This window comes from Sander lucioperca, chromosome 7 (assembly GCF_008315115.2).
Source record: "Sander lucioperca isolate FBNREF2018 chromosome 7, SLUC_FBN_1.2, whole genome shotgun sequence".
NCBI lineage: Eukaryota > Metazoa > Chordata > Actinopteri > Perciformes > Percidae > Sander > Sander lucioperca.
Window position 1 is genome coordinate 8,124,991 of NC_050179.1, and position 22,477 is coordinate 8,147,467.

A 22,477-nucleotide genomic window follows, 5' to 3' on the forward strand; every position below is an offset into this window, starting at 1 on the left:
AACCTCGAGTTAGATGTATTTGAACATTTCATGGTACAAATCAAATTTAAGCTAAGAAGTACTTGATTATTATGTAATCCTGGTTCAAACTTAATACTTTTTCAATAAAAAAATAAAGGCATTAAAGGGCTAATGTAAATAAAGCAAATTAGATGGATTTTAAATGGAAGTATTTTCAAATAAATATATTTTCACGTCATGTTTCTTTTTTTCTAATCTCGTGCTTGTATAAATGCCTGTTAAGTTTGACTTCATGTAATATGAAAATAGGTTATTATTTATATATATTTATATTGTGTTTTTATTCCACACAGTCTTTCTTGTCAAAACCTGGACAATCATCAGGGAATTCTCCCAGTGCTCCCTGTAGCCAGTCCAGACTTGAGACCCAGTGGACATACATGCACATTTTATACGGACATCTACAAGGCTTCAAAAACGCAAAAACATGTAGGAAAGTATAAGGGGGCCAAGGGTCACCTGCTGTACATGGGCCCCCATTACACCTGGCTACGCCCCTGCCTTTAAATCCCAACTCGTGTTAAAATGAAAGCATCCATATGTGCAACAACCAGACACAAACACGAGACATGGTTTAAATGTGTTCTCAGTAGAAACACTGGCGCTGATCAGTCAAGCAGAGTTTCCACCGGGCCGTTGATTTGGTGCAATGCGAACACTTAAATCGTTCATTGTGCACGCTGTCAGATAGACAGGCGGGAGCAGCAACCTCCCACTCCTCCTATTGATATAACAACCACAGGGCGGTCGGTGGGACTCGTTAGCACACAGCAGCTCGGATGCGACTTCGAAGTGTCATCCTCCTGCAAGTAGTCCGACCTCAGCTCACTGCATCGCCGCTTTGACACTGACTGAATCCCGCCCGGGGAGGAGGGGGAGAGCCTGTGTTACCCCGTCACAGTGATCTGAACAGTGGGGAAGCTCAGACTCGGAATCCGCTACGTCAAACAGATTAGTCAAATAACCTCTCGGGGTAGGACATACCTCCAATCTTTGGGCTTGCCGTGCTGCATCCATGGGCTGAGGAAGCAACATAGTGTGACAAATAGCCAGGAAACCTTTGGCGAAATACAGAAGTGCACTACTTTTCTTTTTCTTTTTTGTGTGTCTGAGTGAGACGAGTGTGGTGATCCTCCAGCAGCGTCTCTTCTTCTCTCCCCACCCCTGGTGCGAAATGGCGAAAGAAAACGGCGAGTCCAGCGATGGATCTTGGAAAAAGCATGTCGATGATATCAAGAAGATATTTGACTTCAAGGAAGTCCTTGGGACGTGAGTAACAAGATAACGCAGCCTTACAGAAACTTTGTATCCAGTTGTGTAAATTAGCGCCAGACAACAATGACACATTGCACCGATTTAACGGAAATGAAAAGCAGACTGACAGCTGTTGAATATCCGTAGAATTAACTGCTCGACACAAAGAGAAAGGACCTTTTGAACTTACAGCCGTCAAAAAGAGACATTTTTCTTTTTAAATCAGTTAATTCTTCAAGGAGTTGAAATAACAGTTCACGAGACACAATAATAATGCGTGAAGTCAGACACGCGTGATGCCCCTCGTTATGTCACAGTTCATTTAAAAACTACTGCAGCTTGTTTTTATTCTCCCCCCAGGGCTGAAGCATGCACTGAAGCTACAGAACAGGCAGCCATTTATTTTGGGGTCGTTTTGTACAACATAATATATACTATGACAAAGACAGCAGGACATATTTACATGCACAAGTGATAAAATCAGCTCCCAAATTAAGGGACCATCTGTGACGACTTAATGTTCTTGTGCTCAATCCCTTTCATCTTAAAACAGAAGGGTATATTTTAGCCAGAAACACTATGTCTGGGTTTACAGACAGATACTAGTTTGTCCAGTAAACACTCTTATGAGAACGGGTCGGTTTCATATGTTTATGGACCACTTTGGTTGAAGTTGCCCCCACAGAGCAGGCAAATTCCAGAGTTTATTTTGGTCCGCTGTTAGTGCTGCTTGACTTCATGTCTTTTCTTCTTTGAATAAGTTATGCTGCATACAGAGAGCGAAGTGTTCCCCTGAATGGAAGACCCCACACTGCTAAAGGTCTCTTGTGCTATCACACAGTATATTTCTCATTTTTCCTGCTAGCCTTTGTCCCCTAAAGACATGGCCGTCTTCTGACTGAGAGGAATTTAACGAGGTGATGTTTGTATTGTTGTTGGAGATTCGGGGAAGGGCTATGTCCAGGAAGGGGTCTCCCTGGGGAAATATGTTTTTTTTTTATTTTTTTATTTGGATTCAGAAACCAGTGTCAAATTTAACAACAAAAAAATGGCTTCTATTCTCACTGTGTTTGCAGCTAAGCTGTGAAGCTTTGTCACTTACATGATAAAACCGACACATTGTGGTTTGCTGTTGTAATATATGCAACCTCATCTTGTGTAAATTTAATAATCTGTGTTTTCTTTATCATCTTTTCATTTTGTGCTGCTTAGCATGACCCCAGACCTGTTTTTTTTTCCTGAGGAGCAGCATCATAAAATTCTCATACAGATTGGTGATTCATAAAGCACACTTGACACTTCATCTGTTGTACTAAACAGTCAGATATTCCTACCTAGAGGCTGTTCTGATTTCCCCAAGGCTTTCATCTATGTGTGAAGCACCTCTGAATAACACCAATGAATCATTGTGATTTACTGTCCACACAATGGCCAGGTTGGAGGAACACACATCCCTCTCCCACTACCTCAGCGCACATCTCCCGGGCCAGTTTGTCACTGTTTGGCCATTAGGATACATGTTGTACAGCGTCCTGATTGACTTTAGGAAGGCCCATTTACCAGTTCCTGTGTGTCTTAATCAGGGAGTGCCTTGTTACCGCACAGCAGGGTTCACAACAGGCCACCTGGGGCAGAGATCCCTGCAGCTTTGCTTGAGGATTAGAAATAGACAAGGAGTGTTGGCCAGAGGAAGACACATAGATTATCCTCCTCCTGCTGCTCCACCTTTCAACTGTAGCTTCCTCATCAGGTCTCCCCATCGGTGTCCAAGAGGGATCATCCCTCATTGCTCTTCGCTCACCAGCAGTGGAAGTACATTAACACAAGTATTCGTAAAAGTTTACTTGAGTATTTCCAATTTATATGACTTTATACTTTTACTACACTACAATTCAGAGAGGCAAATGTTGTAATTTACTACATTGTTTTTGTACATTATGAAATATGATGCATTGTTATAGATAAAAAATACCCAACTGTCTAAAGTAGTTTAAATTGGCCTCACCCCCACCAGCTACATCAATAAAATCAGTAATAATAATCATATATCAAACAATACAAAACTGACATGGGCTCTTCTGCTGGATATCTAAATAAATTATGTTTTTATTGACACAGTACATTTCATTAATACTGTACATTTTGCTGTTAATACTTCAGTATTTTTTACTTATATTTTGAAGGCAGGACTTTTACTTGTAACAGAGTATTTTTACATGATGCTATTGCTACTTTTACATACATACATACATTTCCCATCACTGCTGCACAGAGATTTGATTTCAACAGCAGCTGGAGGCCGGACCATCTGTGTGTGAACGTTATGACTGATTAGATATTGATAGGAGTTTGGGGAGTAGGAAGCCCGCGGCGGTGTCAGTCGAGTTTTGGTTACACTTCATCCCCGAGTTTTCTTGCAGTAGCTGTCATGAGCTACTAAGATCTTTGCCACTGAAGCCAGTCCTCCCACCTCACTGCAACTTTGCCTTGTGGCTAATTTCAGAGCCTTAAGCTGCTGATACTCTGTGGAAACAAATTAAGTAGCCTGACTACAAGCACCTTCAGAGATCCCAGTGGGCAAGTGCTGTAAATGTGCAGCAGAAAGGGGGTTGCTGCTCACAGTCGGGATATTGAGATACTTTTTACCATCATACTAGATCCGACTGATTTGAAGGATGCGCCAATTCTCTTTCTGATGCTCAGAGTAGCTTCTGACACTGAGTACTGCTCCGATACCAGTTTTTCCCAATTTTAAAGTCTGTGTACTTCACTGAATGTGCCACTCATTAGCATCATTTTTATGTCGGGTAACATGATGATTGCTGTGGCTCTCAAATCTGCGTCAGCGACCGTCGCAACTTAAAAGTGTAACAGAAACATTAACAAAGAAAACTGTAGGCTCTTTAATGTGGATGAGTCACACCATGGCCAATACTCCATCTGGTTAAAACGGTCTGTATCACTGATAATTGAATGGGCTGATATATCCATCAATATTAGTTTATCATCAATATATTGTTATCTGTGTATTTCGGGCCAATAAATAACAAAAAATTGCAGAAATGCCAAAGATATGTTTGAGGTAATTTAGAAACAGTGTCTCATTTACACATTCAGCACTTACAAACAACATAGTCATTAATTCAGAGATTGGTTTCTGTCCACATGTTGAATGTAAATCCAACATTCGCTCTCCTTTCTCTGTTTTTGGTCTCTACCAACTTCTGAGGGAATTATCTGACTCTTTAACTGGTAAATGCTCCACCGTGTTCACCGGCTAGTCGTTTACTTTGTCTGCTATTTGGTGCTGAGCAGGTAGTGTACAACAGCGGAAGCAGCTGCCTGCTGTGGCTTAAAATAATGCTGTGAGAGTGAACCAAAGCAGTATAGATGCGGACCAGACAGCTAAACAATAGGCCGAAAGATGCTGAGGGGGTTCTTCACTACGAGCGACCCCTATCACTATGTGATCCATTTTTAATAAATAAATATTCATATAGAAAAAAATTATATTGTTATCAGCCTTTAAAATTCATTATAGTTTCATTTCTACATCATACTTAACTCAGGAAAATCACTTGAAGAATTCACATTTTATTTATTTAAATGTCATGGCTGAAAAGCAGTCCAAAAATGATGCTTTCCAGTTTCATCCTCTCTTTGTCATGTTTTTCCAGAATCCCACTTTCTGAGATTAAAGTGCCAAAGCTGTCCTCTGTTAGCTCCCACTGCAGACCACACAGAGCTTAGCTAATTCATGTCACTTAATATCACCTAAAGCTGCATGTTTATGATTCTTTTTGCCATCAAAGAGGAAAATTACCCTTTTTTGCGTTTGATATTAATAAATAAACTGGCTCTATGTTAGATATTAAACCAACCCTGGCTCTAACAAAGCCCTACTCTTTCTGAAACACAGCTTGCGTAGAGAGTAGTTGGGTCCTTGATGCAGTGAAAATGGCAGCTAGGCAACTAGAATGATGGAAGTCCTTGGTTGCTCCCTCTGAAGAAGACACTGCCTACTTCCCACCACCACCACTGTCCTCCAGCTACATTCACTGTGGGTGGAGATAGTTTGTCATTGACCATAATGATGGAGAGTCAAAGATGAGTTTCCATTTGTATTCATGTCCCTGTCACCACCAGTGAATACCTACAAAGCTATAGTATACTATCCACTGCACTCAGGGAGTTAAAATGTACCAGACTGCCCTGAAAAGCACAGGAAGCAATAATTACCCTTATTAAAATAATTCAGCTTCTCTCCGATGGGCTGATATGTATTTTTAGACAGATTTCTGCTGAACATTTCCATTTAAACGATAGATATTTTTTTCTTTTTAGTTGCTTATGAGTGGCATTAGCTCATCACTTATCACTCTGTAAACTGACCATCTTTCTCTGTTTGATCAACAGTCATTCCTGGAAAGTAGTCCCAGGTCCAGTGTGTTTTTGGGAAATGGTTTCCGGCTTTAGTCGTTGGGACTGTGAGAGCTTTTGGATTTCATTCTAGTCGTGTTATTGGAGTTGATGTACCTCCGCAGCACCAGATCAATGCTGTTTATTACTTGGAAGGACAGAAAACCAGTGTTAAGGACCAGAGATGAAAACCACCGCTGAATTGATGACATTATTCCTATGCAGTGGTGGAAAGTAACTCAAGTAAAATGTTGAGGTATTCGTACTTTACTTGAGTAGTACCATTATATGCAACTTGTGCTTTTTTTTCTCCACTACCATTGAAAGAGTTAAAAGATACTTTACTAGTGATTATTTTCATTATTGATGAATCTGAGAAATTAGAAAATAGTGAAAAATGCCCATAAGAATTTCCTTAAAACGAAGGGTGACATGTTTGAATTACTTGATTTTGTCCCATCAACACTTAAAAACCTAAAAATATCCAGTTTACTCTCAAATAAGACAAAGAAAAGCAACATATTCTCACATTTGAGATGTTTGGCATTTTTGCTTGAAAAAATATTTTAATCAGTTAAAAGAAAAATAGTGGGCAACTATTTCTGTCAATTGATTATCAAGGTTATCTTTATTGTCCCACTAGGGGAAATGTATTTTGCAACCAGACATTAACGACACATCAACACAATAAATCATAGAGCTGGAGCAGGGAAATGGGAACTCATACCAAGTACACGTGAACAACAGTGCGAATGTGCAAAGGAAGTGCAAGGAATGCAGCCAGAGTGCTATTTGTTTTATCAATTACAAATCCACAGACGTGGAATCTCTTAGTCCTCCTAAAGGGTGGCCTCAGACGTCCTGAGGGCAAAAGCTTAAACTCCTTCAGGAGAGGATGGTCCCGGCAGTCCAATATAGCATTAGCCCTTCTAAGGACCTGCCTGTTAAAAAATTATAAATATTTGACCATTAAGCAGATTTTACATAGAAAGCATGTGATCATCATAAAATATGACACATTTGATACATTTAAGATGAATCTACCCAACAGGATGTAAAGTAGTTAAAATGAGTTCCAACTTGACCAGGTACTGCTTTAAGATGCTGCTTAGTTGCCATTGACCCAATTAACAATTTTCCATTTATATCTAATAATGTTACACTGACAGGGGCCGTTCTGCCTGCACAAGTACTTTTTCTTTTCGATACTTTTTACTGTACATTTTTTGACATTTTGCACATAATACTCTAACTTTCTTAACGTTTTGAATGCAGGAACTTTACTTGTAATAAATGGATCTAGAATTACATTAAAATGATTTATATTAGAAATAAGATAGATTTATAGATCAACTTTATTTTTCAACTATAAAATAGATCTTTAATAACCAAAATTAAAGCTTATTTATTGACAAAAAACAATATCAGCCGATTATATGTCGTTATTTTTTTTACTTTTGTATTGGCCTTAAAAAAATCCAGTATCAGTCAGGCTATAATGGAGTATTGTTGTGTCACTACTTTAACGTATTTAAGGGATGTGGCCTTCTAAAGATTCTTTACAGCAAACATAGAAAACTGATCCTCGAGGAGAGAGGCCAGTATTCCAGATGATGATGATGATGATGAGAATAATAAAGTGCATATTGCATAAAGTAGTGCCTGTTAATTAGAAACTGTGTCATTTTCACATAGTTTGTCCAGCTGACACTACAGTTTACAAAACTGAGTAGACAGAGTAGCATATCACAGCTGATCAGATGGTGGTGTGAAGTCTGTTAAAAATAAATGTTTTGTGTAACTGTCTGCTGCCAGCATAACTTTTATTACCAAATTTGAGAGATCTTAGCTAAAACATGTACAATTATGTTTTCTGTACAATGATTCTGATGACAGATTATTTTTCATACTCATGATTAGGAGAACTAGTGATAGTCCCAAATACCCAGTATCTGTTTTCTGTTTGCTCTCCCCGTATTATAATTACTTTAAAACTGTAATTTTTACCTGCAGTTTTTAAAAGCATAGATTATATCATCTGTCATGTTTTTGGTTTAAAGCTGTCGTTGCACCGTTAGCGGGTGACTTTGAACACAGTAGGTCACAGCGGTGATCGCTCTACCTGGATTATCAAGTCTGGCTTTTCCATCCCATATGTTGCGTAACGGGCCGCTGTAATGCATCTTACACAAGATGATTTGGTGCGATTACTCAGCAACACCACAATACAGGGAATGTCAATAAGCCAGCCTCAGTCGCCGGGACCACCACCCCTTCCATCTAAAACACTTCTCCTCTCTTCTCAACTGCGACCCCTCATTTACATAATCGCCAAAGGACAACCAGCTGAGGTCGCGGTCTGAAAAAGTTGTCTGGATGATTGTTTGATACACGGCTTCACTTTGCATCAGATGCAGGTTTCACACAGAGCACCTCACATTTCACATTAGTCAGGTGTGTGTGTGTGGGTGTGGGTGTGTGTGGGTGTGTGTCATCATGTCTCTAGCAGACATTGCAACTTTTGTTTCCTGTGAATTAGCAATTGATAGCTTGAATGCTTGCAGCAGTTTGTCATGCTTCATGCATTGACAGAGCAAGAGAGAAGTCACAGGATTCTGTCATTCGCAGGAAGTGATGATGTCAATGTGGTGAGCAGGGGGACAGAAATGGTGCTACACTCTCTAACCACCCTCTCAGTGAGTTCACAGGTTTCCTGTGGTTTCCATCATGATGTATCTCCTGTTGCAGAAAGCGTGCTCTGAAAAACAGAAGAAAAAAACCATGCAATAGAGTTGTTTGACAGGCTCAGCGTGCTGTTGGAGGAATTTTTTACTTCTCCTAATGTCCACACAGCTGGAGAATTCGGTCGCACGCGCTGAATAGAAATTATGTTCATTGTCCTCACGGCAACAGCTGCAGTGGGAAGATAGTGCTGTAATGGGCCTGGAAGTAGTGCGTCAATTTACACAAGCCCTTGAATTTACATATTGTCCCACAACATGTGTCGGAATGAGGTCAAAGTCAGAAGGGCGTACGCTTCAAGCCCTCTCAGTTCTGTTTGTTTGAGTGTGTTCCACCCATAGACCGTAAAAGAAAGTTTCCACCTCATCACACCTGGGGCTGGGCTCCGTGTCCAGGTAGTGTGTTTGTGCATAGTTGTTTATGTGTTGTGGCTCTGACTGACCCCAGTATGATGGTGGATTGAGGGATTAGCATGGATTTGATGGCCTCGTGGGATTTAGTGCAGCTAGTGGCACAGAGTTTAGAGCCCGTTGGGATGGATTGATTACACTTTGAGAACATAATGGACCTTCTGATGTTGGCCGTCTTGCTTTTTGTAAGGCGGTGGATCACTTAAGGTGTATTTCTTTAAGTCACTTTTGCGTAACTGATGAGTATCCAACGAGAGACTAATTTCTGCAATTAAACCTTTTTGTTAAAAAGGGAGAAAACAAATGCAGCAGGCAGATCGCTCCCATTTTCATATTTTCTAGGCTTGTCCTTTTTTCATTTTGGCAAGAGATTACCGGTACTAAAGAGATAATGATGGATTAGAAGTTGATTGCTCTTTTGTTACATTATACACTTGGCAACATCACAGATAAATGATTTTTTCCGAGCTTCAGAAACAAAGGTAGCCAACTTATAAGCATTCAAATTACAGACATGTTATTAAATATACATATTCTTAACTCATCATAATGACAATAGTAAAGAAAATGTGATTGATTCTCAACTTCTCCTAATTCGCATAATTTACACAACCTGTTTTATTTATTATTACTATACATATAATTCAGGTTCCTCAAAAACAGCACAAGGCTCTTTAGCCTATGGCGAGTTGTGTGATTTACTCCAAAGAAAAAACATTGACCCTGTATTCTGACATATTAAGCAAATGATTCCAAAGTCTTATCATTTCACATTTTTGCCTTATGGATTCAGGAATCCAACCCATATTACCCTGAAGAGCCAAAAATAGGAGCAAATCTATGAACGGCCATAAAACAGCGTGCAGCTCTGATAAAAAGCCAAAGAGTTGATAAATAATTAATGAATTGGAGTAGAACATAAGCACTCCAAAAAACACAGAAAATCTCAGTACTTTGGCCTCAGGTTCAGTTTAATATTGTATTCCTTATGCTTTATGCGTTGCAGCAAACAAGCCTTCGTCAGGGCCATGAGTTAATCAGCGAATTGAGGATTGTTTAGTCTTTTTAGATCATATTAGTTGTTCTGGTCCAGTAAATAAGATCCAAAGTGTTCCAAAATCAAAAAATCCTTTGTTAACATCTTCATATTAAATCCATCTGAGGGCGCATGAAGGAAATGGTGCCTGTGAAGGTGTGTGATGAAAGGAGGGGGGGAGCAATCACGCTACCTGCTCAGTGAGATTTATTAAGGTGGACTGAATTTTGTATCATAGCAACAGATACAGATTACTTAAGCAAATATTCCCTTAATTCTGTATGTGATTTTAAAGCAGCCATATTATGCTCATTTTCAGGTTCATAATTGTATTTTAAGGTTGTACCAGAATAGGTTTACATGGTTTAATTTTCAAAAAACATCATATTTTTGTTGTACTGCAGTGCTCTCTCTCACTGCTGCAGATCCTCTTTTCAGCTGGTCTCTGTTTTAGCTACAGAGTGAGACCTCTTTTCTTCTTCTTCTTCTGTACTATCTTTGATTGCACTGCACATGCGCAGTAGCTCAGATGTAGATCATGTCAGCTAGCTAGCTCCATAGACAGTAAAAGAGAGGCTGTTTCTACAACTTCAGTCAGTTACAAGGCAGGTGAACTTGTGTGTGTTGTAGCAGTGCTTTGCTATTGAGAACGAGGTAGCATGCTAGCGTTAGCATTAGCGTTAGCATGCTACGAGCTAATGGTTGCGGTTAGCCTGCTCGTTTCGGCTTGTGACGTCACAAGCCGTGCAGATTTTGACCAGCTCACCCAGAGACTGAAGGCAGGACACATTCAGAAACCGTATCTCACTCTAAACAGCATGGGTGGATTTTTTTCAAAGTTTGTATGTGTGTGGAAGCACCAGAGACACAACATAACACCCCAAATTCCAGAAAATGATTTTTTTCATAATATGGGCACTTTAAAGGCTCTCATGTATGTAGACAGATGGTCTGAGGAAGACATGCTATGTGCCGTCCTAAATGGGTGTTTTTTTAGAGGTTTTAAAAGTGTTTGCCGTGCTTTTGGCTGCACACAAGCACCAAGCGTAAGCTAACACAGATGGCTGTTGGCCATAGTCAGGGACTTGAGCCAGTTCTCAGTAAATATTCACAATATGCTCTTTGTGTACTCTGGCCTGTCTGCCTCTGAGAACCCTCTATCTACTTACTGACGATAGGTTTTCTGTGTCAATATTGACTGAGCGCCTATAAAGCAGGACTAACATGTTTCTCTTTCTCTCTTGCAGCGGTGCGTTTTCTGAAGTGGTGATGGCTCGGGAGAAGGCCACAGGAAAGATGGTTGCAATCAAGTGCATCCCGAAAAAAGCGCTGAAGGGAAAGGAGACGAGCATCGAAAATGAAATCGCTGTGCTTAGGAAGTATGTACCGCATAACTGAGCTGCGGGGGAGTTTGCACAAGAAGAACACCAGGGTCACCACCTCGTGGCATCCTCGGGGAAGCGCTAGTGTGTCTCTCCTCTCTGAGTAATGACTCAGAGTTAAGATGCTGGTGCCGCTCAGTTTATTTAACAGCCATTGTCAGGCTTAAGTGACTTCCTTGTCGAATCACATCTATCCACCATTTTGGGTCTTCACAGTGTACTCACACACACTCGCACACATACACAGGTTATGATAGGATTGCTCAGACACCAGGTGACACTCCATCCTCCCCCAGGGCCTGACGGGTAATTCCCCTGAGTAGCTCAGTTATCAGTCACTCTTGAAGTGAGCGCGACAGTTGTTGGGTGTAGTTGCCTGGTTACAGTTGCTATCCCTGACTTTCTCCCCTTTTTTTCTTGCTGTCTTGATTTCTCATCCATTTTTCCTCCCTTTCTGCATACTCTTTACTCAGTTACTCAGTTACTCAGTTTACTCAACAGCCCTCAAACTGCAACCTCATTTTCGTTCTGGAGTTTGTTCTGAAAGAAAGTTGTGAAGGTTGTTTAGTCCTTTGAGACTCTTCCCGCCTCCTCCTCTTCCACCCCCACCTTTTCCTTTTCAGCCACCTGCCCTTGTGAACATGTTTTGTCAGCTGCATATCTCCTGGCAGAGTTTTTTTTTTTATAAACTAAAACCTTGTTGTGTGGTTGCTTGGACACAGGCTCCCAGCATCTTCTTTAGGTGCTCCTGCTGACGGGGGTTGCCGCTTCATGACTCGAATTGATTTGCATCCTCTAAGAATCACCCCTTCTCCCTCGCTCTCCAATCACACACAAAATGTTTCTCCCTTGTGTGAAGGATACAAGCATGAACATACACATGTGCACAAGCACACACAGACGAGGCAAAAAAGATAAAGCAAAAAAACTCTTCATTTTTAGTTGGCAGGGCATCATTTAAAAAAAGAAAAGGCTAATTGCACCTCATTCGTGGCCTGTGCTGAAAGGAACAGAGGCTGACGGCAAGCAAAGTGAATTTTCTGTCCTCCCTCTGCAGGATAAAGCATGAGAATATCGTGGCTCTGGAGGACATCTACGAGAGCTCAAACCACCTGTACCTCATAATGCAGCTGTAAGTACATCAACCCACCACATTGTTTATTTAGGTCAGCTCTTTGTCTCTCATTCGGCCGGTGATTTTGATAATGTGTCTTTTTTGCTTGAATAAGCTTCTGTAATGTCCTTGCAGCATTTTTACCCTCAGATGAATGTCTGAGTGAATGCAGTGATTATTTTAAAGGTGAACGAGAGATTACAAAATATGCTTTTCTGAGGATTAGATAAGAAGATTGATGCCACTCTCATATCTGCCTGTTAAGCTCTGTTTTTCAAAACATAAATACCCGGTGATCTTTGAAAAACCCAGAAGGTCATTTAAAATCACATTTTGCTGTTCTGAAGGTGTTTCTGGGATCCTCACAGACTCTTCTACCTATCTGGATGCAAAAATACTCATCCGCTGCATGGTACAAAAGATTTGTAAGGTAGCCAGAAATTACACGTGCTTAAATCGACACAAGGAATAGATAAACAAATATTTTTTGTTAACATATAATAATAGAAAAATGAATATACCGTTAAAATATATATAAAAATAATAGAAAGTAACACCAATATAGACAATTATAACTGATAATTAGCCAGCTGTTAGCTGTGCTAAGCTTAACTAAGCTAACTTTCTCCTGGTCCAGCTTCATATTCACCTTACAGACATGAGAGAGGTATCGATCTTCTCGTCAAATTCTTGGCAACAAGGGAATAAGCATATTTACTTTATGCTCTTAAAGCTTGAGCTTGCGTTGAGGCTGTTGCAGCTGTTGATTCCATTTAATGGTCATTTGAGGATGTGGTCCAAAGTGTTGTTTATGTTGCAAATATCTTGTTAAATGTATTTCAGTCAGTGTATGTGTCTGAAAACCTCTTTGCTGTTTTCCTGTGTGGCATATGTCGTCATGATTTCAGAGACCTTTCCCGTCACCACATCATTTCACAGTCTTTGTGACTAATGCACCAACAATTTAAGCAGCGGTTATCTGCCCTCGTTATACCTCTGCCTTGAAGTCTCACTTATAAAACGGCTTTCATCCTTGAAAGCAGGCACATTTTCAGAATTGATGCTCAACTTAATATGAGTCACTTACTTACTCTTTTTGCCCTTTGTCATTGCACTTTAAAGTTGTTGAGATGAATTGCTGGTTGCAATCAATCAGTTGCAAACACTTCAAAGTTAAATAATGTGACGAAGGGTCAAGTCTCAAAAGTCTTGATGACATAACACAAATTAATTTGTAAAAAAAAAAAAAAAAAAAAAAATATATATATATATATATATATATATATATATATACTTGCATTGAGATATGATTTTATGGAAAGTACCCCATGCCAATCTCTAGGTATGGTGAAGGGTATGTGATGATGTAGGGCTATTTTAATTCCAAAGGCCAAGGGAACTTTATCAGGATGCATAGTAGCCTGGATCCATGAAATAACTGGCCTTTAAAAATAAAAGTCTGCCTGCCTCTATGGGAATTTAACATAGGGGTGTACTGACTTATGCCCCCTGTATTTTAAGGAAGAACATTTATTTATGTACGATACATTATTCATTCACAAAGAAAATTGGTGTCCTTAAGGATTGGAGTTTTCCTCATTTTTTTAATTAAGGCATTCAGATCAATTTCCAAAAGATGATTTTAGCATGGGTGTCCTAATTTTTTCACATGACTGTACATTAATTCAATTAACCACAACAGAGTCAGCGAGGAAGATTGTTCAGGGTTGCTATTGCAGAAGGAACAAAACTCCTGCTAAAGCAAGCTCTTTTAAGTGTTCTGAATATCAGGCCAGTTGGGAGTAATGTGAAGTGTTGGTTTGGGGGGTGATCCTTGTCATTTGATATTGTGAGTGCTAGCTGTGTGCTGACTCTGAGGTTTATATCTGATAGACTGGGTGTGGGAAGGCAGATGATTTAGGAGGCAGTGCGTCTAATGCTGGTAAGTTTGTTTTTCTTGGGAATGGTTAACATGGTGAAGACGCACAGGGAACAGGACAGCAGGATGGGTTGAATTATGATTTTGTAAAGCAACAACAGGAGGTGAGTGGCAACAGCACTGGCTAATTTTACAACACTGTAAACTACAGCTGCAAAATGACAATTAAATGTAATCATTTGATCAATTTTTGCACTGAACTGAATAAGACATTTCTATTGTTTTGTCCATCCCATGTACTGTTGTGTACCAGTGTCATTGTTGGGTCCCTAAACAATAAATAACTGGAATTATTTGTGGAAGTGTTTTGATCAGTAAACCATTTACTAGAGAAATGCAGGTGTAAAAACATTTTTAAGGAGGCTGTTTTAGAGTTTGGGGGATCAGATAATTTTGGTGCAGGTACATATTGCTACAGAAGTAAGAAAACATTGTGTTTATAAAGTGGACTAAAAAATAGATCCTTATGTGGTTCCCCATGTTATTTTTTACTGCAGATGTAGTATTCCCATGTAGGTTAACTTGGCTGGCAGCTATGGCAAATATTAGTGTCCACATGAAATTAATCTTTGTAATTAGGTAATCTACTAATATTCGATGAATATACCACTTAAAAGTAAAGTGTCATTAGATAAACCTGTCTTGTGTGCTGACAGGGTGTCTGGAGGTGAGCTGTTTGACCGCATCGTAGAGAAAGGTTTCTACACAGAGATGGATGCCAGTCGGCTCATTCGACAGGTTTTGGATGCAGTCAACTATCTGCACTCTATGGGCATAGTGCACAGAGACCTAAAGGTACAAAATCCAATACAAGCGTTAAAAATGTTTTTTCACTCATCGAGGAGAACTCTTCACATTTACAAAGAGGGGATATCCCTGCTATTTAACCTGCGTGAGTGATATTATGTGAGCGCTTCATGAGGATCACCCACAGAGGTTAAATGTTGGGGATTTTCCTTCTTGGTAAAACTGATGAAGCCTCTTGGATGAGCCGTAAACCTCCCCCAACTCTTGACTGACAAATCCAGGGGATTTATTTTCATGTTTTGTCTGATATTTTACCGCCTGGATGATTGAAATGAATCCACACACACACACACACACACACACACACACACACACACACACACACACACACGCACACTTTTTTACCTCTTTTCCTTTATTTCCAGCCTGAGAACCTGCTGTACTTCAGTCCCCATGATGAATCAAAGATCATGATCAGTGACTTTGGCTTGTCAAAGATGGAGGGAACAGGTGACGTGATGGCCACCGCCTGTGGGACTCCAGGATACGTGGGTGAGGACGCCCTCTGAGCTCTGGAAACTCCCCCGAGCTAATTAGATGCAGTAGTTGGCTAAACATGATTTAATCTAATCTGCCAGTAGCCACAGGTCAGCCTTAGCCATCTGCTACAGGCAAACCAACAAACATTTACATTCTTCTTCAGCCTCTGTGTCATGGTTGAAAACTGTTTGCATTGTTTCACTAGTTTTTTCTGACCACGTTTAAAAAATAATTTAATTGTTCCAGCTCCTGAGGTTTTAGCTCAGAAGCCCTACAGTAAAGCTGTGGACTGCTGGTCTATTGGGGTCATCGCTTATATTCTGTAAGTGCTCACTTTTAAATCTGAATATGGTTTTTAACTGAAGCTTATTTTGTGCATGTTTGATAGCTTGATTCTTATGTATTTTTTTTTACATTTTTCTTTTTTAAACTTTTATCTAAACAGGAAGCCCAGAAACCACCAGCAAAACCTCACTGAGATTAAAAACCTCTTTGTCAAGAGTATGATCAACAAAGGGAGCAAAGTTAGAGTTACAGATAAACCTCATAAAAGTGATAACAAGACTAGAATTGAAAAATAAACGAGTCTACAGCCATGCTAGCTCTGTGAGGCTGTACTTTGGCAAAAGTTCACTTCAAGTTTATTGTCATATGCATATTAGTACGAAGTACCACAGCAATGAAATACAATGTGTCTTGGCACTCTCTCAGCACCAGTCAATAATAACAATTATAAAAAACATGAATAGCATTTTAAAATCTCTAGAAATATCCAAGCACAATAGACATAGTGACTAAGACCGCAGCCCTCCTTCCTGTTGCCTAACGTTAGCATGTTAGCATGCTCACAATGACAATGCTAACATGTTTAGCAGGTAGACTACGCCGTGTCCGAAATTCATAGTACTACTACTACTACTACTACATACTGATTCTAAGCCGTTTTTTTAGTGTGTAGTGCATTCACACTAGTAGCCTATTAAATCTTGGGAAAACATTTTGCATGTCTACTTGTGAAGTTCAGTTGGCAGTTTGTTCAACAACTGACATCACATATATTGTATAATTTCCTGTATCACACATTTTGTATAATTTCCTGTATCAAATAAGTGTCTGATATTTTTGAATCTTAACTGTACACAGTATACTATGATGATTAGTATGTAGTAGCCTATATAATGTATAGAATTAGTATGTAGTAAGCATTTGGAACACATATTTAATTTATTGGGTTAGCATGCTAACATTGGCTAATTAGCACTAAACACGAAGTACAGCTGAGGTTGATGGGAATGCCATTGGTTTTGCAGGTATTTGGAAATAAATCAAAGTATTGGACAAATTTAAATTTGAACTGATGATGAACTAGATTAAATGTTAAGGGAAAATAATTACAATTTCATCCTGAGACAATTCCTCTTAAAAACAACATAAAAGCAGTCTCAAACCATCAAACCTGAAATAAATCCAGATATTAATATACACCATTTGATCATAGTCTGAGTGATTCCCACAGCTACTGTTCCTATTTTACAGAGTCTGTAAAGCTTTAAGTGGAAAGTGTTACATGACGCTGCCAAATTAAGAAAGTGGTGTTGCTCGTTAGCAAAGAGAAAATCCCTGGAGTCGTTATACATTCGTTAGGTATGAGGAATTTTAAGGTAATTAAGTGGAAGAGTTTCTGAAGCCCTCACAAATGAGCTGGTGTTTTTTTATGGAATAATTTAGACTGTTCCATAGTGAAGGTCACAATTTCAATATACAACATGAATTGATGTTGTAGATTTGCAGTTTGCATGTCATGTTTTTCCAATATCATATGTAAATGGGTTGTGTTTGTCTTAGTATTCATGTATCTCTATAATCCCTCTGAACTTCCCCCCCTTTGCATGCTATATGAAAAATCAAACTGCCAGTGAATGAGATTAGGCCACAGCAAATCCTCTTTAGATTTGGGTTAAAGTTTCTAACATCAGCTGGATGACGGCATTCACACAGGCTGTTGTTGTGTAATCATCCATCTTCATCTTCCCAGGCTGTGTGGTTACCCTCCTTTCTATGATGAGAATGATTCAAAGCTCTTTGAGCAGATTCTCAAGGCAGACTATGAGTTTGACGCACCATATTGGGATGACATATCAGACTCCGGTGAGCTATGATGATGTGTGTGTGTGTGTGTGTGTGTGTGTGTTTGTCTGTGTGTGTGCATACACTGTGTTTTTAGAATATAAGAGGCAAGACGACATGTCATAGAGTCTTGTAGTCAACATGCTGAAATGAAAAATGTCTTTTATGGGCATGCATACAGTTCAACAAATATACATTACATTAGTATTTTCTTGGGTTTAAAATTATTTAAAGAAAATTCTTCTGGTAATCAGCTACATCTTATAAACTCTACACAACTACTGAAATACTTTCTGGTTCCTCCTTAAAAACTGAAGTAATAAACTGGGCTTTAGTATCTGTGCTGTCTCAGAACATCATCTCTATTTTCTCTATAATTACTACTAAATTACATGGTTCTTTGCAGGACCTGTTTTAGTAAAATTGTTGCAGGACCCTTTGCTGTTCCAGAGTATATAACATATTTTCAGCTGGACATGTTGTTGACCTTTTCATTTCCCTCTGCAGCCAAAGACTTCATCAGCTGCCTAATGGAAAAGGACCCAGAAAAGAGATTCATATGTGACCAGGCTCTTCAGCACCCTTGGTGAGAAATTAACCACCGCCACACTGCACCCCAACCAGACAATCACGGAGAACCACACACTTCTTGGTGCGATTAAACAACAGTATGACGCAGATTGCCAGGCTTACGCATTTGTCATGGAGAGCATGTCCTCCCACTGTCATCTGTCGCCATGGCTCCGAGCCACGAACCCACCTCTGCTCGGCACCGCCAGCCCTAAGAGAGAAATCTGCTGAATAAATGGTTGCCAATTAGTGGCTGGCATCCTGAAGGATCCTTGAAGAATGTGGAAGCTTTAATGAATAATTAGGATGTCTTCCCAGGCCTGAGCCGGAGCTTACGAGAGCGAGCGGGGGTGGGCTGCTGTCTCTGGCTGAGGTGGCCAATATGAATAGGTCTGTTAGCCATAAATAGGCCTTTTGGGTCCTGGGCAGGTGGTCCCTCTGATACAAATATGTGGTTTGTGACACCAGCAACAGGTCATAAAAGAGAGAAATGACTTTCATTGACAAAGTTTCATACAGAGATATTAAGACAAATGTGACAGAAAGTGATGTAGTGTGTGAGCTCCTGCAAAAACATCGGGCCATCAATCAAAGATGTTTTAGCAGAATGAAAATAAATGATCCAAGCAAATACGAAAACAGCATGAGGACGATTCCCAGAGGTTTTACAGATACAAATATAAACCATTTGGGTAATGCTGTGTTTGTATGTGTAAATTGTTATTTACATGCTCTAAAATGACTTGACTTTAATTTTCAGGATTGCTGGAGACACTGCTCTCTGCAAGAACATACATGAATCAGTCAGTCGACAGATGCGGAAAAACTTTGCCAAAAGCAAATGGAGGGTGAGCACACAAGACTTATCAGATAGGACTAAAAACACAATATTCTCTATCTTTTTGAATTGCAAAAACATACAGTGGTTCGTCTGTACATTTGTCTGTTCACACCCTCTCTTTACAGCAAGCTTTTAATGCGACGGCTGTGATCCGCCACATGAGGCGCCTGCAGCTGGGCACCAGCTTTGGCAGCAGCATTCACAACGCCAACTCCATTTCCAACCCTCAGAGTCGTGCTCCAGCCAAGAGCCAGTCTGTGGACTGTGCCCCGCTCTCCCTGGAGGACTGTGAGTGACACTTCAGATGTCTCTGTAGACATAAACATGTCCAAGTTTTAATGCCGCACTCAGCCCAGCTCTGTCAACTCTGCTGCCTTCTTCACCGAGATGATTGTAAACTAAAAAAAGCTCTTAAGGTGTAATTTTCAATTAAACAGACTAAACTGATTTGACACGAGCCACGTGATCACGTTTCTTAATTTTACATGAGATTTATACATATGAAGAGAAGATTTTTGTTTACTTACTTTATCAATCATTTCAGTCATTTATCAAACACTTGTGATTGACAACAGCATATGGTTGACCTACTTACTTTTTTCTAGCCGCCAATAGCCGCCAGAGTTTGTTCAGTTGTAATGGAAATGGCTCAGTATTATTTTTACCACTACTCCAAGGTCAAGAATGAAAGAAAGAAAACCTAAACAAAGAGTCTGGTGATATTCTGTTTTTCTTATTGTCAATAAATCTCATTGATCCTACAGTATTGTCTGCATAGCCAAAACCTCTGTGTCATAGACATAGAAACACATCAATGAGTCACACTGTTGCACTTGGTGACTTCATTACGATGGACATCACTGTAGTTTGTTGTGAGTCAATCAGCTGCTGCTGTAAATACTCACCAGAGCACCAAATGTGTTTTAATCCAATGCTTGAAAATTGCAATTACTCCAGTTTGAGTAACATTTGTATATAACCACAGTGCTGGCTTGTTTCAGGAAACTATTAAAAACTATTTTCAGTAAAGTATTAACAGATGGCCTTGGCATTGGGATATACCTAATCAGAACCAGTTTGAACGACATGCTGTCTGATCTAGTAGAAATCAAAAGGGTTTGTATATTTTTTTCAAACAGCTGCACTTGAAGGCAGAATTAAAAGCCAGCCATCGTAGAGAGGGAGAAGACATTATATTGTTAAAATATTGGGGATAACGGTGCACGTTTTCAAACGTTTGCACGTTTTTCTCTCGAGAAAAAATGTCAGATAGTTACAGAAATGATCGAACACGGAGCCCCCTAATCTAACTTCAGAACGGCGTTGGGGGAGAGCGTGTTTCCAAAGCTATTTGATTATCCAACAAGCCCTTCTAAAGAAGCATACTGGTGCCATAACACACACACACACACACACACACACACACACACACACACACACACACACACACACACACACACACACACACACACACACACACACAGTGGTTTTGGTCTTTTCATGGGATTTTTTGACAATAATCAAAACACAGAACATTTCCAGACTTATCCTTTTACTATATTTTCTCCCATAGGTCCTCCAATAGAACCTTTGCCCTCTGCTGTTAAAGTGCACAATCAGGACTCTGATGCCTCTTCTCCTGTACGAGAGGAACCATCTGTGGTGGCCGAGCCACCGCGGCCACGACCCTCCACTGTTACAGTCATCCACACTGGGACTAAATGACGCCAGGTTCCGCGGGAGGTGAGCTGGGAGACCACAGAGCTTTGAGACGGGATACAACCATCCCAGGCCTCAACATCGTCGCCCAGTTCGCCCATCCTGCAACCTTCCATCTGTTTCTGCCAACCACGGGAGGAATTTGAGGAGCTTCGGCTCAGCTCCATTTACCATGGCTCAGTACAGCACCCCCGTTGCTTCCCTTCCCACTGTCATACAGACCTGGAAGTACAGAGGGGAAGATGCTCACCAGAAGTTATTGTGGAAGCCATGTTCAGCCTGGATCATGGTTGTCTGGCAGATAAACAAGCAGCTGGGAAGTGCCACACTAAAGGGAACTCTTTATTGAAGCTGCTATCAGTTTTGACTGTGAGCGTCTTGAGAAAAGGACGCTCCACTGTATGCCTTTTGTAAATATCTTGCCTGGAAATGTTGAGTGGAGTCATGTTATGCAAGTGAAATATAAGCTTCAAGCTGTGGTAAATAATTGTGACATCTTCTGCACTCTGAACTTCTTCTTGTTGTTTTGACAGCTCTTCTTAATTTGCTGTGGTATTTGCTACAATGGCTCCCAACAGTGTGACATATGTGTTATCGCTCTCTCTTTGCTTTTAAAGTGTGCGGACAGGAAATACGAGCAGGGCGGTGTGTTTCAATCACGGCTGTGATCGCTGACAGGGCTGGTGCGTTGCACTTAGGTATTGGATTATTTATTTTCTTACAATATATTATTTTGGAAGAAATGTGTAAGTGTGTTATAAGACTGGACTGGAGAGCTATTGAATTGGATGATAAAAATACAGTATCTAATAGTTGTTACTTTGTAATTGCTATTTTATTTGAATTAATTTTTTGACGTGACTGTGAAGTCCTCCTTGGCCACAGGAGGGCAACCACGTGTTGTTGCTGTGTGACCAGTTCTCAGGGATGTGCTCCAACATGAAGCCAACCAAACCACTCTCACTGCTAATGAGGATGTTGATGATGATGATAGTTGAAAAGGTAAACCTCCTGCATATTATTCTAACGTACCATTGGGAGAGTTCGATCGATGGTTTATTTCTTTAAATCCATCATTATTGACAGTATGAGTGTAATGTAACTTGTACTGAATGGGTTGTTTTCCCTTTAAAAACCTTGAATTATATTTGGATTTAAAGAAAATGTTTATCAGTGAAGTGCACAGTCGTGTCTGCAGTAAAAATGTAAAATGACAAATGAATGCAAACGTATCTAGATAACGATTGCTCCCATTGCAGAATCGTTAAATCAGTACTTTACAGTTCAGTAGTCATACTATCATGCTCTGCTTCCTTTCATGAAGTGGCTAGTCTGCGGACAGCTCACGTACTCTGTGTTTAATCACTGTGCTTTCATACACGCCTGTTGAATTTAGCAGAAAGACTCTCCTTTTCTCCTCCGCTCACTCTCTAGAGCAGAGATCTTCAACAGGGGGTCGGGGACCCGTAGGGGGTCCTCAGAGTTGCTGCAGGGGAGCCACCAAATTATTGTTCGATAGTTTAAAAAAATATTAAAATTAAAATATGTCTGAAAATATACATGAACATGAATCCAACATATTTGTAGAGATAAATCTTTTTTTTTCATTTACACAA

The 22,477-nt window shown here is 40.0% G+C and overlaps 1 protein-coding gene across 1 annotated transcript; it reads left to right on the forward strand.

Annotated features, from left to right (window-relative positions):
- The first annotated feature begins 329 nt into the window (after positions 1 to 329).
- On the forward strand, positions 330 to 22,079 carry camk1db (calcium/calmodulin-dependent protein kinase 1Db). The gene is made up of 11 exons (XM_031282592.2): positions 330 to 1,290; positions 11,130 to 11,261; positions 12,322 to 12,396; positions 14,974 to 15,112; positions 15,490 to 15,616; positions 15,851 to 15,926; positions 17,640 to 17,752; positions 18,239 to 18,317; positions 19,062 to 19,149; positions 19,268 to 19,430; positions 20,716 to 22,079. Exons 1-11 carry the CDS (start codon positions 1,196 to 1,198, stop codon positions 20,865 to 20,867), a joined length of 1,239 nt encoding a protein of 412 aa, XP_031138452.1. The 5' UTR covers positions 330 to 1,195; the 3' UTR covers positions 20,868 to 22,079.
- The last annotated feature ends 398 nt before the right edge of the window (positions 22,080 to 22,477 follow it).

Bases quoted from the DNA above. Each gene is read 5' to 3' on its own strand.
- camk1db (XM_031282592.2), top strand. From the start codon at position 1,196: ATGGCGAAAGAAAACGGCGAGTCCAGCGATGGATCTTGGAAAAAGCAT. The intron at 11,262-12,321 runs GTATGTACCGCA...CTCCCTCTGCAG, and splicing joins GAAATCGCTGTGCTTAGGAA to GATAAAGCATGAGAATATCG. The intron at 18,318-19,061 runs GTGAGAAATTAA...TTTAATTTTCAG, and splicing joins CAGGCTCTTCAGCACCCTTG to GATTGCTGGAGACACTGCTC.